We start from the raw sequence: 20,608 nt of genomic DNA, 5'->3' as shown, positions 1-20,608 counted from the left end.
TTATCAAGACAAAACTAATGGGAAATTTTGACAATATGCTTAAGAAAAATATTCTTACCTTCATACATAAGTTTTGTTGTGCAATATCCATCTGATTCTGTTAATGCTTCATCTCTGTCAACCTCTGAGAGGTCAACAAGTCGGGTGATTGACACCTCTAAAGAGCAGAGTGAGCCTGTTTTACAATACTCTGCCCCCAATGGTGGGAAAATTTCAGTTTTCACATGATACAATGTCTGTCAGGAAGGAAACAGAGCTGTTACCAAGAAAAAAGGGGCGTTTCACTTTTGTTTAAAATGTGAACTGGAAAATTGATACAGTACAAACTTTACTTTTAATATCCACATCCTGTTAAATTTTTATTGCAAGATTCAGTTATAAGTAATGTTCACTTTATTATCTTGTTCTGTTTGAGAATATGATCAAACCAAATTTGATTCAATTATTTTTGATGCTAGGTGTGAGCACACCATTTTCCCCTCCACTTCTGTGCTTTAACTCAACCTTTCAATGGTCCTAAAAGGACACCAATATTCTTACTATTTAAAAAAAAATTTATTAGTTACTTGGCTCCTCGCTTTCCAGACACATCACTCAAATCTTCAGTAATACAGGGGAACTACTTCATCGCTCTTAACCATCATAGTCCCCAGAATAATGATACCAACATTATCAAAAAGCTATTTTTTAATTACTACAAAATTAAGTTTCTGCCACAGCCCCACACCCCCACTGTTTAATGTGGTTAGTCCTCTTTAAGAACTCCAGAAAGATGCTGATATAGGTGCCAACGATGCTCGTTACATGCCAGTAGGTAAACAAATACCTAAAATATTGCTCAGTGCTAGTTTGTAATAAGCAGGTAGAAAACATTAGCAACACTGAAAACAGACAAAAAGATTTAACCAAATTAGAGTCTTCTCATGTTGCTACTTTTTACCCAAGCATCAAAAAAGGTAACACAAGACTGAATTTAGAAATGTGATTAAATAACGTTGACAGAATTCCTTTAATAGGAAGTTTTATCTAGCCTATAAGCTTCCTAGCTGATCAAAGGAATAAAAAGTTTGTTCATACAGGGAAAGAAGAAATGTTCAATATAATGGCCTAGAAAACCTTAAGTATTTCATTAGAGGAGCTCATCTTAAGCACTACAAAAAACAGCTCAAATGTTTTCAACAGCAAAGATTTTTAGGACATTGCAATTTGCTTTGGAGAGTGCAGTCCCAAGCCAGCAGGGGAAACAGCAGCTCAGTAACCTAAGGGCAGTCTCCATGCCACAAAGTGAAAACACTGAACAAAAAACAAAACAAGATCAAGGACATTTGTGTAAGCATTATGTCGTTTGTGTCTCCCTCCCATTCCAGTGGCAAGTATAGGATTCCATTCTATTGTATCAGGTTTCAATTCTATCATTCAACAAACTGGCTTTCCAATGATTTTAAGTAGGCATCAATCTCATTATGTAAACAGAAGTTTTTTTAATATATTTCTTGACTTTCCATATATTAGGAAGCCATACTCAAGTTAACATATGCTATACTTAGAGGAGTACTTACAAAAAAATTTTCCACTTGGAATTCATAAGTGAACGGCTTCAGGGTAAGAGAGGGTTCTTTAGAGGTAGCTGGACAAAAGCTGACTGAAAACAGGCACTGCAAGGAGAGAGGAAGCTCTTTTGTCCACTTCAATTCCCATACAAAGAATATTGATTGCTTACTGTATATGACCTGAAAGAGAATGTTTATAGTATTAGTTCCTTCCTTCCTTTGAGAAAGAAGTGGAAATGCACATACACATGTTTGTCTGTTCTGGCATTAATACAGTTTATAAAAACAAAATTACCTATTTAGTGTTAATTAAATCATTAGGGAAAATACGCATCCCAAACAACTACGAGTGAATCATTTTAACAATGCACATTTAATTAAAAGTAGGGATACACTTCACTGTCAGAATCAATGTTTCAAAAGTGAACATTTCACATTCAAGTATGACGAAAAATAGTTTATTCAAAAGTCAAATTTAATAAAGATTATTAATAAAATTTGTATATACTTTTCCTAGGTACCAAGAATGACCTATTTAGTATCGTGTTCAGACAAGGCTGAAAGAAACTGTTTTGCAACTTGTTTACAGCTGTAAACAGTCAAATTGGACTGCAGTAAAATAGGGAAAAAACAGAAAATAGTAAAATTGGAAAACAGTCTCTATCTGGGTTTTTTTCCTAAAACCTAATGACAAATTGCAGTTATAAGAGGAACAAATTAAATTTTAACAGTGATATTTGTGATACTACATTTGTACAGCTGTTGGTCAAGCAGGTACGTAGTACTTTACATGAGGCAAACAGACAAGTTTGAAAACTTATATAATAATCTTTGCAAGTTTTAGAATTTCATCTGAGATCTGCAGGTATAAACGCCTTATAAAGCATCTGTAAGAATCGAAGTTACTCAGAAGACTACAAAGGTCTGACATAACTCAGGCTTACTTACTACAAAACCTATATGCAGAAGTGCTAATAATTGCACTAACAAGGACTTTCATATCTAGCTGTCCTGGCAACAAGCTCATAAACCACCAAATGAAATCTTTACCTGTTGAGATTCAGGGTTGAGAGGTACCAGCTGCAAATCTGTACAATCAGCAGAATTTTTTAGGCTGTTGTCTGAAAGCTGGAAACAGAGTTCTGACAAATTCTGTACACAGACTTGCACATATTTCCTGAAAAACATGACACAGTTTGTTCAACAGAAGTTGAATAGTTACATTAAAAGAGTACATGTCCATAAAATTGTCTTCAAATGCACAGCTTAAGCAATAACAGAATGACAGGTATCTTTGTTTCTTTCCATCTTTTCACCAATGAGTCTGTAGAAACAGGGCTGTAAAACATCCTCTTACTTATTAAACAAAAACAAGTAACTACACAGAAATAGGCTAGCCTGGTTTATCTTGTGGTCTTATTTCCAAAATAGCTGAAACCATGGATTTGTTTTAATGTTTTGAAACAACACTAGAGGAAAGGTGTGCAAGCTTCCAATGGGAAGCTGCATAAAATAACAAAAGCCCAACTTTTTTTTTTAAAGGCTGCTATAAATATTACTTATGAAACTCCAGCTCCATATTCTGTAAGAAGAAAGAAACAATAAATACTTAACGAGTACATTACCGTTTGCCAGCTGACAATAAGGAATGCTTGGCATTAAAAGGTATGCAGAATGTTAATGCAATAATAGTGGAGTAAATCGACCAAGGACAATCAATGGTTACCTAAAGGAAAAAAGGAACAAAGTTCTTATTCCTAATGGTCTTTGGCATAGTGATTTTGCTTTTCTTCTCATTTCTAAGCAAAACCTCTTTCAGCAAGTCTATGTCTAATGCATCCAGAGGGGGAAGAAGAAAATAATTTTTTTTTAAAAAACACACCAGTGTATCAAAAGCTACTCTGACAAAATATTACACTTTTGTTTTCCTGCGAGTGGGATGAAATCTCAAAGAAGCTTTTCCTGAAGACCAGAAATAAAAGAAGGGGAATAGAAGAAAAAAAGATAAAAGGATACTAGCAATGTAAATATCATCTCAATACAATAATCTGGTAAAAGGTCAGTATCTAATAAATCACTATAAGATCTATTATTGTTTAAACACAAGCTCAAAATAGTATTTAATGTATATTTGTTTTAACTTGAAGCAGCACACAACTGAAACTTTCTCCTGAAGTGTGGATGCTGCCATTCTTCTAATTGTAAAGCGTATATATTTAACAATATGGTTTTGGGGGTGGGGGTGGGGGTGGAATTGCCACATCACATTTTAGCAGTGCTTGTTTAATAGCTCTTTTTTACCCAACCCTTCACACATAAGGATATGTAGCAGCACATTTGGTCAGTTTTAACACTGAGTAACACTTTGAAAGGTGATGGTTTCAAAATCATTTCACTGTCAGCTGAAGAGCTTCTTCCCATACTACCCCTTTTATTGACCCTTCATAATGAAAATTAAGAGGAAAAGTTACCTCCAACTAAATAATGTGACAGCTTTAAACACTACAGTGTGAAGTACCCCAACACAGCACACAGATTCTTTGCAAGTGGAAGAAATATCTTTCCCATGATTCAGAAGGGAGAATTTAAAGACCACCATGCCATCTTTTATAAAGGCATGATGTCTTAACCTTCATCCTATATAAACTGTGAGTGTTAGAACATTAAAGCTCAGATTACTAGCCAGAGTAACAGTTGGCAATGTAGTAAACATAGTGTGTACTTCTGCTTATATTTACGTTTTCTTTACATTTATAACATTTGCTATGATTTTTACATGTACACCTTTTAAGAGAAAATTAGTTCAATGCAAGAAGGTTCCCCCCCGCCCCATCACCACTACTTCTATTTTGTGAAGCACAGGCCCCTGTGATCAAATAGATTTCATAATAAAAACATTAAATAACATCTTACTTTTTGGTCAACAGTAGCCATGCAGTTGTCCTGTTTCTGCTTCTCTTTGTTTTTTCTGTGATCTTCTTTACTTGTAGTATTTTCTTTCTCCACTGCAGCTTCTGTGGCTGATGGCAAATACATGACTTCTAGTTCAAATTCAATCACATGATATGCAGGAGCCACTGGCAAACTGATGCTTGTGATCTTTTCAGAAGACTGAATCCTTAATGATGATTCTGAGATCTTTTCTATAGTTGTGTAGAATGGGGGGGGGGGGGGGGGGGGAGTAGATTTAAAACCCATTCATCCCTTCCCAATTTTCATTTCAATCTGTAACTACATAATGAAACTAGTCTAAAAAGTCACAGCAAAATATGTGGTGTCATAACCATTTCCTTGCAAGACCTCCATGTTTGCAAAAACAGCACTAAGAAACCATGTTATATAACTCCGCAGTAACCTAATCAAATGATCTGTAATTTGCGGATCTTAAATACCACCACTGTTCACAAATTCCCAATAGTAACATTCTATTCTTCTTAAAGTGCAGGAATATAGCAACCCCATTCTGTCTAATAGTCCCTTCCAGTGTTAAGGCAGAACTACGAGGGCAATTTGATAACAAGCTTCAAACTAGCTGAAGAGCTACTTCAGTCCATCGTATGACACCTACTGAAGTTTTTAGAACATCCTGTATCTCCTTAGTCTCATAACTTCACTTCAAACTTACAACTTACTGAACCACACACATCAGTACTCTTGGTCACCATTATCTTTAAAATGCTACATGAGGTGCTTCTGTATAGTCTATTTTAACCTTAATTTCATCAAGTCTGTTAAGACTGTTCTTCCCACTTATGTCAAAGTTGCTTGTGTTTGAGCAACTGAGGAGACTATACAGTACTTATGCTCTGGGAAAAAGGGAACTAGGATGTCATCTGCTAAATGAAACACTGGCCAAGGGAAATGTTCCTTTTACATAATGCGCTATGTAAAAACCTACTTACAACTACTGCACAAAAAAAATCACCATCCTTCACTTGGAAGTCCTTCACTGACCTCAGCAGCAGTTTCACCATGCTACTGAATTTCATCAATGAAAGTAAAAGCTGTCCAGCTATGTTTGCTGAAAAGTTCATACTACTACTATGAGGATGAAAATTTAAGACCTTTCTTACATTGAAGTACTCAGCTGCAAGTCCCTAGAATTGTTCTTAATAATGACTACTGAAAAAGACAGCATCAGTGTTCTTAATACTGTAAGTGCAGATTTACTGAACTTTCAGCCATTTCAAAGAGTACTAATGTTTACTTCATCGCTTACCCCTGGTGTTGGAATAGATCGCTGCCTTGCTCTCCGGATGGTACAGAATAGGCATGGCATCTGCGTTACTGAGCTGCAAAGTATCCCCATTCTTCATTATGTAGTGACCAGTAGTCACCGTGAATTTCACCTTCTGGGGAATGCCAGCCAAAAGGCTATCTGAAGAAGGTGGCAGAAATTGGTAACAGATTCCAGTACTCATCAGTTGACAGTTACGATGCACTAGTAAGGCTTGTTAGCAATATTCCCAGACAATTTCTCACACACGTTAGGGTAACTTAAACGCATAGGGCTTTGGCGTCATTCAACACATTAAACCTAGTTCAGATACACTGGTGTGGAGAAACTGATTGTTTCAACTTGAGCGACCAGAACCACTGTTTCTTGGACGGATTTGATTAGCTGGCTCACATACTGTGTAGCTCTGGGAGCACAGAATTCGGTGAAATACAACAATCCCGAACAATTTACTAACTTGTTGTTAAGTTCCCCAAGCTGTAGACAGCTTTGTATTTTTGCACCTACAATGCCAGTCATACCCACATGCTGTATTTATATAATCGACATAACAAGAATGCCAGTATGCACACAGACTCTCAAATATCTGAATCACAACTATCAATTTCACAGGGGTATCTAATTTGATTAATGCCCAATATGCCTGTCCTTCCTTCACCACACACTGCAACCCATGTAACTTGAATGATATACCAAAGGCGTATCAGCTCCTCAACTGCCTCAGTTAAGAGCCTGAAAACAAAAATCACTATTAACTATACTATAGAACTATAGTGTATATAAAAATACATCTTCATTTACAAACTTCAATAAACTCCACAACACATAATGCCCAGCTGTCCATGAAACCAATGGATGTATTCACTATTAAATTTTAGTAAGTTCACATTATCACGTCTAGTCGAGAAACCCAGTTCTTACACATTTCTTCTAAATACCAGAGACAGCAGTGTCACAGAACTAATCAATAGAGAGCTCAGGCAATTACAAATTTAAATATTCACTTCTCCTAATCACTGTGGCAGCTCAAATCATACCTGATAAATTTAAGAGACACTAAATGTTCAAAGTCATGTTCAAAAGTGACACATGTTCCAAAGTCAGGCACTGGAATTAGTTGTTGAAAACTAGCCATCACTGACATAGCATACTTGATGGATAATTTGAAAACCAAGAATTTATTTTAGACTCAAAATTAAGAGCAAAGCAAAATAATTCTGAATAATATTCAAGCCAGAAAACGCTTTATCTAGTCCCATGAGAGCATAACAGAAATCACCAAAACAACTTCAGCATAGCAACTGTACCTACCAGTCATCGGTTCCACTTTTAGCTGGGGCTCCTGAGAATATACATCGTACTGCACAATTGGGTAAATATGAAGAAGGACAAACTGTACTTTCCCCACTGAAGTGCACAGCTGCCTGAGTGTGTATGTCCCAGGTTCTTTGGCCTTTGAAGAAAACATTTGAATGCATCTTTCAGTTTAGGAAATACTTACAGAATAAACCCTCTACTAGAGAACAGCATGTATCCAGCTCATTTTTATCAGATACCTTGCAACTGTAAATTAAAATGACAGACTTGTTCTCTGAGTAAGTGGTAAGATTTTCACAAAGGAGCACCTTTTACGCCATTAAGATAGCTCTAGAGCACTGGCTGATTCAAGAAAAAAACATAAGTACCAATAGTCAGAATAATTAATATAGTAGCTATGCTGTCAAATTGTTATTCTGGGGTGCTTTTTCTTGTTTGTTAGTTGACACCCCACCCCCCCCAAGGGCCACATATATTAAAATATAATTATATTTACTAAGTACTGAAATTATATTTAGCAAGCAGTAAAGCTTATTTGGCCAACATTCATAAAAATCCTACAACATTTATACAAGGCATGGCTTTCAGCTCAAACTATCGATTTCACACGCTCCCAACCCATACCCTGTGTAAATACTTACAAAGAAAGTAACACATGCGTATTTAATATCAAACTCTTCCCTTACCCTGGATAATGGCATTCTGGATGTTTTTTTGATAACCTAAAAAGCAAATCTGTAACATCTGCTAGTATATTTATTCTTGATTCTATTTGCTCTTAGCTACTACTGCTAGGGAATGGGAAATATTTTCTTTTTCCATGTGCCATTTTACCAAGTGTAACAGATAAATATTGATGCTGGGTATAATTCAATCTAAAGAATATGATTAGAAGTTATGGAGAAAAGCTGTAACAACTTAACATTCAAACTTCACTTACACAGTTATTTACAAATCAAATCCTGACTGAAATTCAGTATTACGCATTGTGATGTTAAAGTCACTGAATTTTACCACCTGAATATTTTCTGTTGAAAAGCATGAGTAAAGTCTTTCATAATACAGATATACATACTTTAAATCTCAACATGGGATGGGAACATCAATCTGAAGAATTTAGATAATGCTTTCTGATCTCTTTCAAAGCTTGATAAAACACTGGAAGATTGCTAATCAGCATAAGTAACACTAATTGTTAGTCTAAAATCTACAGAAAGAATCAAACCGCTTCTGCACCATAGAAGCACAGTCATTCCTCTCTCTGCAAAACAGTGCGATTAAGCATCACTGTAAGAAAATTTAGAAAGCAAGTTCTCGGCAACTTCTATCCTCTGGCCAGCCATGTAATCCACTAGAAGTGACACAGTATACTACTACAATGATAATGGATTTTTAGTAAATACTTTGTAAATACTGCAGGCCAAATTTAGAGAAGCTTTCACCATGTTATCTAGGAATACGCTGCCAAAATTGTAGCATATTCAGATTTTCCCTTTAAGGACAGACAAGTCATGCTTTGATCAACTGTACAAAGATAAGTAGGATTCACACTGAGCAGTCTTCCCAAGCAAAGTTCGTTCTTTCAAGAAAGGAAGGTTGGGCAAGTAGGAGAGTTATAGGCCTCAGGTTGCCCATCCTCCAACAGCCACCAGAAGCATGCAGAACAGGGCAAATTTAAAGCAGAGCTATATCTATCTTTTCATCTGTATCTCTTCTTCTGTGGTTTCAGATTGGTTCCTGATACCACTAAGCCAAAATACCTGCTCAGTCTCCAACACCTTTCTTCTAGTAAGGCTCCTTCACCCAAAATCTAATTCTACATACATGTTAATTTATTTTCCAGGAAAGTACATTTGCAGCCACCAAGACCGCTCACATCTCCAAATCCAATTGACTTGTCCCAGTCCTTTGAAAGAATCAGAAACCTAAAAATTAGGTCAGTAAGTAGTTCAAATGACATTACTGCCATATCATCAGAGACTTGAACTCAACTTCCATCTTGAGATACCTGCCATCTCCACTGCTTCTACAGCATATGTATCACATGTACCAAGCACACCTCTCTAGTGCTTTCTGCCTCAGCACTGGAGGAACTGAAAGGCAGAGTATGTAAGAGTGAAGCTTTCTACAGGCTAAGCAAAGTCCTAAGATAAGACAGAAATTAACAATTAAAAAAAGAAGGAAAAAAGAGAAAGTTAAAATCTCAGGTGTGGAGCACCTAAAATAGGTTAAAAGTGCTAAAGAAACCTCCTAGCCAGCTCTGTCTAGCTATCAAATTTTAGTCATCAAAAGCAGCTAAGTATATTCTTATTTCAAAATTAGTTTAAAAAAGGCACTAAAGCTAATTTAAATCAATTGGAAAATGGCAAAGCTAGCAGGTGTATATACCATATGTGACTGCAAAACACTCTCCCTTCTTCATAGCATCCATACCCTTTCCAATATACAGGCTGGATAATGCTCATAAAATGAAGCAGCTATGAAAGACCTATTGCATTCCTCATTGTTCTGCCCCACCTCTTGTTAATAATTCAGTTTCTCAGTATTTTCTCACTCAGATTTTCTGATACTCATTGCTGTCGTATTGAACTCTACTAAATACTTCCCTGTGAAGGTTACAGAGATGGGAAGGGAGATATAAGTCCTTAAAGAAACCCAAACAACAGAACAACATAATTGAGGCCAGAAGCTCCTACCCCTGGAATGCCAAGCAGATGGTGAAGTCTCACTTTTGAAAATGTCTGGCATTTCACTACCTAGGACTAAGTCGGCAGGTAAATGCCTTTCCACATTTCATTAAAACAAGCAAACAAACCACAGATCAGCAAAGTACAAGGCCACAGAATGAGTGGCACTTTAAAAAACCAAAACCAACCAAAAAAACTCATCACCACAACCAACCAACGGGATTGGTACTCAAGGCATGCTAGTATCTAGCTACTATGCATCTAATAGTAATGTAATGTGAACAGAAGTGATAAGTACTACTGTCCTTAAATATTTCAGTGATTACTAGGAATACTTAGCTTGCTGGGGGAAGAATGGGAGGAAAAAATTGATTACTCCAAGTATTAAGCTAGCTTAGAATGCATGTGTAAGTCAGAAATTGAGGAAGTTTCATATATAACACTATATGGCAGAAGCAGGACTGTAATGCATTTTTCAATGATGGCATTTACGTGGTGACACACTATTTTCACTGGTTTTGCTCATGCAAATTTAGTATTCCTGTAGCAGAAAAATCCTTACATTCTTGTCTTTTCATTCCTTATGTGATTAAAATGAATAGTGGGGGCAGTTTTAATTCTGACATCTTCTACATTCAAGTATTTGAAGCTGAGCTTAACTTTGTCATAATTCTTGCAGGTAGGTTTACTACATCCACTAAGTGAAAAAATATTCTACCACCCTCCACACTGAAGAACAGGCTATCAATGAAATTTAACCACACAGTCACTTATTAAGGGCTAGAAAATGCATTCCCATCAACATTTTTAAACATTATTCTGAATGAGCTCAACAGCGAAGGCAGACTTCACGAGCAGTACATTACTTTGTATATGAATTTTTGGCAGCAATAATCAAGATGTTTAAAACAAGTTTTGGAAGGCTGACTCAAATGACTGCAAATAGGATGATCACCTGTACATTCTGGCACAAACAAACCAGCCTTCTTTCAAGGGAGATATAGATCCAGAACAACAAAAAGAAAGCTACAAGGGGAACGGCATCACCCAGACTGTAACAGGAAGCAATACAGGTACCACTTGCCAGCACTGTGCTCTTCCTCACCCAGTGTTTTAGTTATTCTTTCATGAGTGCTACATTCACTCAACTATAAAAACATACCTGAGTATTGAATATTATTCTATTGACTCCTGGTTCCAGTATTAAGTTGTTGCATTTCAGCACATGAGCCCCATCTTCTAAAGTCATCCCTGAGGGCATATCCAGCGAACTACTGCTCTCTTGTCTTCGTAGCAGCATGTGCACATTTTTGCAAATAATTCCTGCTGTGTTCAAAGAGTTATCCGAGGGACTCCGTTCATACATTTCATATAGCTCCAGTGCCGGCAAGTTGTTTCTTGACAAAGGAAACCCTGCAATTTCATATGGAAAGCTGATAACACCATTGGAAGTTTTGTGCTTAGTGAGCCACTCAGCTGTTTTTCTGTAACTATTTTTTTCAATGCTGAAGTGAACATGGATGGCAATCTGATCCACTTGGACAGGTATGGGCATTTGGCTCAGCAAAGTCAATTCAATAGACAGCTTTCCACCCACATGGACAACAGCATTTGGAGGGTCAAAATGTAGAGTTTTCAACTGTGCGAAGGAGTGCATAGGCAATATAACCTTTTGACCTGGAAAGATAAAATCAGGGATTTTATTCTCCCATGCTGCTGGAGATCAACAAATCTTTTCTCTTAAAAAATTTAACCTCTAGAATTAAACAGATAAATGACTTTTCACAATAAATCAATACTTTAATATTTTAGTTTTATCTTGCATAGAAATGAGACTTAAAGATGCTGAGATTTGTTTTCTAACAGTTACAACTACTACAGTTTTAGTACTCTGGCTATTAAAGACAACCAAACTAAAATACAGGGTCTAAGCAGAAGTTTAACATTTCACTAGGATATAAAGTGTTCTAGAAAAACACAATAGCATAAAGTGACAAAATTCCCAGAGCACGTAAGTCAAGGGCAAGTACAAGTTTAAGAAACTAATGATCGGACTGGTGCCTTGAGCCATCAGCATTACCATACGAAGGTTTTTCATTCTCTTTTCTAGATTCCAAAATCCAACACTGAGGCAGTACGAAGCAAGTCTAAAATAAGATATTATTTATGGTATATCCATTCAAGAAAAAATTCTGCATAAAAATGAATAGTCCTTAGATCTACAAGAAGTATTCTGTATGAATTTGAATTATGATTAATATCTGAAGACAAGGTCTTACTAAAGCAGCAGAAAGAATAAAGAGAAGAGGTAGGATGGTCAAAATAAGCTGCAAGTGGACAGGTACAGATCTAGCACAAAAAACCAAAGAAGTATCATCACAGAGCTGCTATCTGCATACCAGCAATGTAGAGCCAAAGATAAATTAGCAGTTGAAAAAACCCACCCCATAAGACATATTATGAGCTGTCAAAGCAGAGAAACAGATACGTGAAGGAAAACAAAGACTCTCCAGGATGAAAATATTGATTACCCTTTCACCTCTGACTATTCTTATTTATTGCAGAAATTTTATAAATGTTACGGAGATGACAAGAAAAAAAACATGTTACTTCAGAAGTTATGCACAGGGTAGTGAAACCCATGTGAAAAAGCCTTCCTCTTTTAGGAAAAGATCAGATTACAACAGCTTAAGCTTTAAGTATTTAAGAACCAGACTTACCTTGGTTCTCTGCTTGCTGATTGGCAAAATCTAGTATTTCTTGGCAAAAGCTTCTGCGTTCATCTTCTGTTAAAAGACTATCACCAGCTAAAAGGCTGCTTGTTTGAAGATAGCTAACAATGTTAAGGAAATGTGAAGCAGAAACCTACAACATTCAAAAATCTGACTGAAAATGAGAATTCAGGCGCTGCTTTTCTAATCTTTTAAAAAGACCTGCTTTTATCATCACCACATACTTCCATTAGAAACGAAACAATGGGAGACTTACTATCATCTGAGAGTATTGCAAAATCTCTACTTTCTGCAGACCTACCAAAATATCATTGACCTGTGCAATCTTCCTGCATCTAAAACAATTAGTGAGAATAGAAAATTCATTGTTTGGCAATAGATAAACGCAGCATGTAAGTTAAAGACCCAGTGTGTTGCATTACGCTGCCCAACATTTAGAACTAAATAACTTGAGTATTTTACTATATTTGAATTTATTTGGCTGAGAATCTGCCAGCTGTTACAGCATCACTCACCATAATCAAGTCATAAGACACACTTTATAATTTTGAGTGCTGGAGATACAGGAAAAAGGTAGTAGCAGCTATAGAAAGCCCAGAAATTAAGCTCCTTAATATAGGAAGACACTATAATGTCGTATTTACCAAATGAAAAATACAGTACCACATAAAAACTTTCATAATGATGAAGTACAAACACAATCATAAAAAAACCCTCTGTGGTATCTGCTCAAGTAATTACAAACTTCATGCTATCCATGTTGCATCACCCTCTAGAGCCTTGATGTATTTAAAACAGAGAGCAGCAACCATATGCAAAAGGTATTAAGCAAACCAGATGTTAAAAAAAAAATAATTAAAAAATAAATAACACAACCCTCCCCAAACGAGCAGCAACAGTGGAAACAAGAAATAACTCAGCTGTTTGATGTTTGACAGTCTTTACTGTTAAATAAAAGTTAACAGATATGTCAAAAAAAATAATCAGAAATACCATTTTCTCCAGTCTTGATTTTTCTGGTTCCACCTTTTAAAGGATACTTTTCTATCTGTCCAAGGTGTTTCTGACATTCAGCTAACTGTTTTCTTGTATGTGTGACGAGCAATGCCCAGCCCTCGGCAAGGTAAGTTTTCAGTGCTCCTTGAAGATACACTTCTGCCTTCTGCGGACCTTTCTTCCTCCTTTAAAATAAAGGAGTGAGTACAGAGTGATATAAGAACCTTTGCAGCCTTGAAATCTCTACACGTTTTCAAGAAGTGGTGATGGGAATGGAACATTGCATATGAATGCAGAACAAGATGCAGTGAACCATTAGGCTAATATTTTGATATATTACCAGCATATCACTTAAGCAAGAAGAACTGCAGTAACTATACCATGTCAACAAAAGGCTTCATATACAGATCTATCCCAAGTCAGAGCAAGTGAGGTGAAGCTACCTCCCACAAATGCAACAAAAGCCATCTCAAGCTTCTGACAGTTAACTAAAAATCTGCTTACTCAGCAATTCTGAAGCAGGGAAATGCTTCAATGAAAATATTGGTTTATCACTATGCAGCAGTTCCATGGTAGTATTTAAACCTAGTATTATTCCCTCAGGTGAAAACTTCGGTTAATTTAGGAGAATCTGTTGTGGCTAGATCAGACTGCTTTAGTCAACATAGGTGAGAAGCATACCCAAACATATTTTCCCCAAAAACCACTTAGGACTCCCAAACCCTTCAAGTAAGAAAAATAAAATTAAACAGAAAATCAATGCAGGAGGTTCCTTTAGTGGAATTTAACAGCAGGAATAAACACAAAAAAATATATTTGGAAATTCGGAATAAAATCACTATAATTTTCACAGCGCGGGAAACAAACATTTTACAATCAAATATGAAACTGACTACTCTCCAAAAAACACGTCGCCTGGCTTTTCTTAGGTTTATATTGACACACATATAGTTAACTATAAAATTTGAAAGAAGTTAGAATCCATGTTTTAAAGCAGGCCATAGTAAAGGCAAAGTTACCTCTTTCCTCCTCCCGCTCCTCCCCCGCCCCCACTGTCCTTTTCTCCCTAGAAGGATCCACTAAAGAACATATAGGACAGTTAAAGGCAAGAGTACTAAAATATGAGTGAGAATTAGGGCTTGATATAAAAAGATTGCTGGTGCTCTTTTTCTTTTTGCTGAAACACAGCCTGAAACTTAGGGCATGTTTACATTTTCAAAAACACTTTTTAAAATTCCTTTTTAATATTGTGTATTTTCCTCAAGGATTATATTTAAATTTTTCAAAGCTAATGCATTTAAGACATTTTAAATATTCATTTACATATAAAACTCTGCCAAGTCCTTTCCCACAAGCTTAGCTGAGCGAATTCTTCCAATATTTGTGTACATTTCAATGGTGGCATGGGACAGATCCTGTTTAAAAAAAAAGAAACTATTATAAGCTTTATATATTTTTTAAATAGCTATATGGTATTTCACACAAACTCATAGCCAGTAACTAAATTGCTACAACAAAATGAGTCACTTTTTAGATTTCCCCTTGCCCCCAGCACACAATATAGGGCACTTTCAGGTCATCTTCACTTTCTCTGCAGTTGGTCATTATCCCATATCTGTGTTATGCAGATGTAGCAGAAGAAAAAAGCCTATTAAAAATTAGATAAGGCAAGTCGTAACCACCAAAATAATAGACGAAATGCAGTTTCAAGCAATTCTTTACACTTTAATCCTCCTGTCTTTTTTTTTTTTTTTGAAAGCACCTATTTCTCAGTGACTATATGCCATTAGATTATCATTGCAGGACTGTGAGTGTATCATTCCAGCATACGCCACACGTAACATATTTAGAACAACATTAGAGCTTGCCTCAGACTCACAATTAATACTTCAAAACCAAATAAACTACACACAGAATGTGGTAAAAGATTCTTTCACTTTAAAGCTGTGCATAATACCATTAAGTATTTGAAAGTTTGTAGTATGTAAACATACAATTAAACACAGAATGTTAAGTTATAATCGGAACAAGTATTTTTAAAAGAGTGCCTTAAAGGAATTTTGCTTGAAACTAAGCAATCCCAAACTCAAGTTCCTCAGTCATCTTTAATTTCCAACGTAGCCACACTGTCGTGTCACCTTCCTCACCCTGCTTTGAGCTTGTAGTAACAGTGACAAATCCTTCTCACAAAATCAGCAGTTACAACACGCACTGTATACCGCCACCAAACTTTTTTCTCAAGTATGTAAGAATCTCTGGTCTGATACATAAAACATTTCACATTATATTTACAAACCCACAGCCTCTTCTGACTGTCAGGAACCTTTCAGAGAAGCTCATTCTTCTTCACCTAGTATATTAAGATCCTTCCAAAAAAAAATTGCTTAAGAGCTTCCAACTGCCTAAATATTTTGCAGAGTATCTGTCAGAAAGCATCAACTCCTATGGGGCAGGGAAGTGACCTCAAATGAGCTCCCAAAACTTCTGTTAGGCCATTTTTAATGTTACTTATGGAGAACCTAGAAAAATAACTTTTGTTAAGAACTCTCAAGAATATCCTACAATAAACTACGTGATCACTCCTTAACAGATCAGGATAACCAGAGAAGTCTTAGACACTAGCTACACATAACAAATGAAAACCTGTGTTCCTCCAAAATTAAAGCACAAGCCAACATGCTGGTAGAAGATTTGACAGCCTTGCAAAAGATTCAGAAGTTGTTACAGAAAATTAGCCATTGAGTGAGAAAAAAGCCTTTTCTGGTAACAAAAGCTCATCACTTCTTCCTTTCAACACATCTGAAAGCTGCATTTTACTTTCCAGACTCATTAAAATTTTAAATACAAATTATCTTTGCTGTCTCTGGAAATTTTAACTAATTCCATGTTCTTCTTCACTTAATACATGGATAAAATATGGTTATATAAAAATTTTATATATTTATGTGACAAGGACATAGGAAACAATCTTTTGCAGTATATCCAAATCTACATTTCTGTTGTATAAAAGTGTAGTCAGAAATACAAACAGGAATAGCCGTTCTTTCATTGGCAAATTCTGCAGATCCCACCTAGTTTCTTAAATTTAGAAAGTTACTGCTGAATTTAGCAGAGATTTTCAGGTCTAAGTTGGAACTGAGTATGTAAGAGCAGCTAGCACTTTAAAGATTTTAGTTTTGGTCCAGCTATCCACCTAGTCCTGCAAGGAAATGAAGTATAAAAATGAAACCTGGTATCTTCAGACAAAATCTTTTGAGACTTTTTCTTTCAATAAAGTTTTGTAAAAATAACTACCACCTAGTTCTCAGATTAAAAAAAAAAAAAAAAATTTGCTCAGTTTTCATCCAACTTTTTCCCAGAAAACTTTAATGGTAGTATTGCAAATATAAGAAATTTCAGAGGAAAATTATTAAGGAGAAAAAAAAAAATCCCAAACCAACCCCCCCCCAAAATCAAACACAATCTTAGGACAGTCAGGGGTTTTTTTGGTTTATTTAACAATCTTTTACAGAAAAAAAACAGAAGATCATTACAATGGCTCCTCAATAAGGGAGCTGTCAGGAAATAATCATGCATATTAAAGCGCAATGAGAATTCCAATGTTTTAATCTGTAACAGCTCCAACCTTATGATTCACAGGTGACCCACAGTTTATACAAAAATCTCATCAGAAGAACTTAGAACATGTAACACCCATTGCAAGATACAAGTCTAAACCATTCAAGAGGAAGCTGAATCCATGCATCAATATTCTTCTGGGGAAGCTTCAATTAATTCTGAATTTGGGATAGCGGAATATGATAGCCATGACATTGGCTTTTTTAATAACTAAGTATACATTCTTAGAGATAATAACTTCAATATTTACAGTTATGAGTTGGAGGTTAATTCAAATATTTGAAACTTGGAGCCCATATAGGGTTCCAGCTGTAAAACAAATCAGCTTTGTTGTGTTCAGTGTGTAAGCAACAACCTTTGATACCAAATTACAGATTTACATTTCAGTGTTATCTTCTCAGGTTTGAATATTCTGGCTTTATTCAATCTATAACATAAACACACAAAACTAACGTAAGTAACCAAAACTCATACTTACCAAGTAGTGTTTTTCAAAAGCTTCTACAGATGATAAGGCCTCTTTAAGTTTCTTGTAAGGGCTCTGTGATGCATTGGCTTTAGAAAAAAGCAGAAAAAGAGGTGTCACTTACTAATACATTCCTATTTTAATAACACACCCCACCTCACTTTTTCCTTCAGTAGAAAGTGGAGAGAAAACTTAAAATAATTTTATGGGGAAACGTCATCAACACTTAGAGACAGATCATGAGTTTCTTCCCCAGGCTCTAAAATAAGATCAAGAAAGGCTATTTCACAACTGCCTGTGTGTGCATGCATACATGAGCAATGTTCAGGGTAGCAGGGTAAAGGCAAGCAGCAACACAGTTACTGTACTAACTTCTCCAAACAGTATTTCATAACATTTGTTCAACCTAGAAACACACACAATTGTACTTAATACCATATTGTGCCAAAAGTAATATTCTCACAACTCCCCGCTGCTGCATTTACAAATTAACATGACAGAAGTATAGTGTAATTTGAAGATATTTTACTACTTCAAGCAAAGTACTTCAAAGGAAAATTACTTGCTGAATTTAAGTTTTTGCCAGACCAAATATGTGTCAATATTTCTAGATGAAAAAAAGCCCCCATTTGAAATAAACACAACAGGCACCACGGCACTAAATTAAGAATCATACATCATCATACCTGCAAAGCAAGTGAATTTCAGCCTGTCAGCTAATGCTTCAAAGACACTAATTGTTCTAGCATATTTAACATCTGAAAGCTTCTTCCCTTCAGAAATATCTTTCCAAGTGATAAAATCCTCAACAAGTAAATAAATTTGATTGTTCAGCCACTCAAATAATCACTTCAACTCAAATAATATCACTTTGTAGCTCCAGTTGCAGGTTATCTATTTGCATCAGATCAAGGATGCTCCATTTCTTTTTCAAATAATTTTAATACTCATCTGAAAGTATTAAAAACTTTATTCAAAACCAATACTGTTCAAGACTACTTACCTAAATGCTGATAAATGGAGCATTAATGGAAAAATACTTGCAACAGTAAGGAGATGCATTGATAATTTAAAGTACTAGCCGCACATTAAAAGAATTCTTAAGAGATAAAGTTCTATCAATGTTTATATATATGTATGGATTTAAATGCTATCTGTTTAAGAAAAAAATCAGTTATTAGAAAGAATGCGTACATTCCTGGTAATACCTGTTTCAGGGCGTTCTGCTCCCAACCCTGCTAACAGATCGACAGTTCTGTTAAGGTCTTCTGAATTGGGTCCCTTCTCTGACACAAGTCCACACAAATAACCCAGAGATTTTAACTGTAAGAGAAACCATACACTTGTTTTCAATAGGCTACAAAAATCAATACACAATTCCTTTTATTCTGTTACATCATTCCTATAATACATTTCCACTCCTGTCATATTACACTGATTGTAAGATCTGTATTATAGACACTCCATGGAAAGAAAGTAGAGAACCTTTCAAATTTAACTGTTATTCTCACAGTAGAAATTAATTTTATTAAGAACTAAATTGCATATAAGTTAACGACTCAAATAACATTGGAACACTTGCATATACATACACATCCCTACATGCATAACACTTCATAGGAATAAATCCTTCTGGTTTTCCATATAAACATGGAAAAAGCTTGAGATGTTTGGCAGTTACTGCCAAAGATAACTTCTAATAACTGTGTTTGTATTCTATTTTTGAAAACAATATAATCAAGAAATGTTGGCAGTCTCAAGTACACTGATTAGACAAGCTTGCAAATTCACCCAAGTATTGTATTCAGGTGAAAACCTTCTTGAAAAAGAGATGATTAGCATAGCTAATGCTACAGGTTTCGGGAAGAGTGGCTGGAAAGCTGCCTGGTGGAAAAAGACCTGGGCGTGCTGGTTGACAGCTGCCTGAACACGAGCCAGCAGTGTGCCCAGGTGCCCGAGACTACCAAGAGCACCCTGGCTTGTACCAGAAACAGTGCGGCCAGCAGGGCTAGGGAAGGGACCGTCCCCCTATACTGGGCACTGGTGAGGCTGCACCTCAAATCCTGTGCTCAGTTTTGCAAGACCCTCACTGCAAGACAGACCCTGAGGTGCTGGATGGAGCGTGTCCAGAGAAGGGCAATGGAGCTGGTGAAGGGTGTGGAGCACAAGTCTTATGAGGAGCGGCTGCGAGAACTGGGGTTATTTAGCCTGGAGAAAAGGAGGCTCAGGAGAGACCTTCTTGCTCTCTACAACTACCTGAAAGGTTGTAGCAAGGTGTGGGTTGGTCTCTTCTCCCAAGTAACAAGTGTAGGACAAAAGGAAATGGCCTCAAGTTGCATCAGGGGAGGTTTATATTGGATATTAGGAAAAATTTATTCACCAGAACCGTTATCAAGTACTGGAACAGCTATCCAGGGAAGTGGCTGAGTCACCATCCCTGGAAGTATTCAAAAGATGTGGCACTTGGTTTAGTGGTGGACTTGGCAGTGCTGGGTTAACAGTTGGACGCTGTGATTTTAAGCATCTTTTCCAACCTAAATGATTCTATGACTCTAACAGTGTTAAAACAAATACACACAACTGCCATAAAACCCCTTGACAGCAGCTGGTATGCCTGATACCCAGAAGTCAGCAGAGGATACTGTCTTAAAGAAGTTCAGTTCTGTTGGTCAATTGGTTAATTTTTTTACAATAACTCAATCAAGTACCATGGTAAGCCTACAAAAGAAAAAAGGTCTCAGCTTGTCATTTTACTCACCATACAAAATGGGGATGGCCATCAACTTATTTTTTTTAAATTCCACTTAATTTTGTCACCAGTTGCTAAATTTCATTCAGTCTGTTCCACCTCACTCCTACTCATTATCCTACAATTTTTCCCTTTATCCTTTGTGTTAGAAGAGCTGTGAATGGGAGGAACATTTCCAACTCAGGTACAAACTTTCTATAGAAATGTGTAAGAAGCACGGGAAGAACGTGATGCATCCATCACCACTTTACACGAA

The 20,608-nt window shown here is 36.3% G+C and overlaps 1 protein-coding gene across 3 annotated transcripts in view; it reads right to left on the bottom strand.

Moving 5' to 3' along the window:
- TRAPPC10 (trafficking protein particle complex subunit 10) overlaps positions 1 to 20,608 on the bottom strand; it is a 44,358-nt gene that overhangs the window by 3,427 nt on the left and 20,323 nt on the right. For 2 of the 3 annotated variants that reach the window (XM_055702366.1, XM_055702368.1), the window contains 13 exons: positions 18,812 to 18,926; positions 17,616 to 17,692; positions 14,843 to 14,934; positions 13,564 to 13,704; positions 12,512 to 12,624; positions 10,954 to 11,468; positions 7,099 to 7,240; positions 5,770 to 5,928; positions 4,464 to 4,693; positions 3,176 to 3,276; positions 2,601 to 2,727; positions 1,560 to 1,730; positions 59 to 236 (listed from right to left, as the gene is read on the bottom strand). In XM_055702366.1, coding sequence (XP_055558341.1) covers positions 59 to 236; positions 1,560 to 1,730; positions 2,601 to 2,727; positions 3,176 to 3,276; positions 4,464 to 4,693; positions 5,770 to 5,928; positions 7,099 to 7,240; positions 10,954 to 11,468; positions 12,512 to 12,624; positions 13,564 to 13,704; positions 14,843 to 14,934; positions 17,616 to 17,692; positions 18,812 to 18,926 — 2,161 coding nt within the window. The remainder of the gene's footprint in view (positions 1 to 58; positions 237 to 1,559; positions 1,731 to 2,600; positions 2,728 to 3,175; positions 3,277 to 4,463; positions 4,694 to 5,769; positions 5,929 to 7,098; positions 7,241 to 10,953; positions 11,469 to 12,511; positions 12,625 to 13,563; positions 13,705 to 14,842; positions 14,935 to 17,615; positions 17,693 to 18,811; positions 18,927 to 20,608) is intronic. The other variant, XM_055702367.1, reaches the window with a different exon arrangement.

Source organism: Falco cherrug, chromosome 2 (genome assembly GCF_023634085.1).
Source record: "Falco cherrug isolate bFalChe1 chromosome 2, bFalChe1.pri, whole genome shotgun sequence".
NCBI classification, from domain to species: domain Eukaryota; kingdom Metazoa; phylum Chordata; class Aves; order Falconiformes; family Falconidae; genus Falco; species Falco cherrug.
The sequence above is the reverse complement of the archived record's forward strand: the minus strand, read 5'-3'. Positions and strand labels throughout refer to the sequence as shown.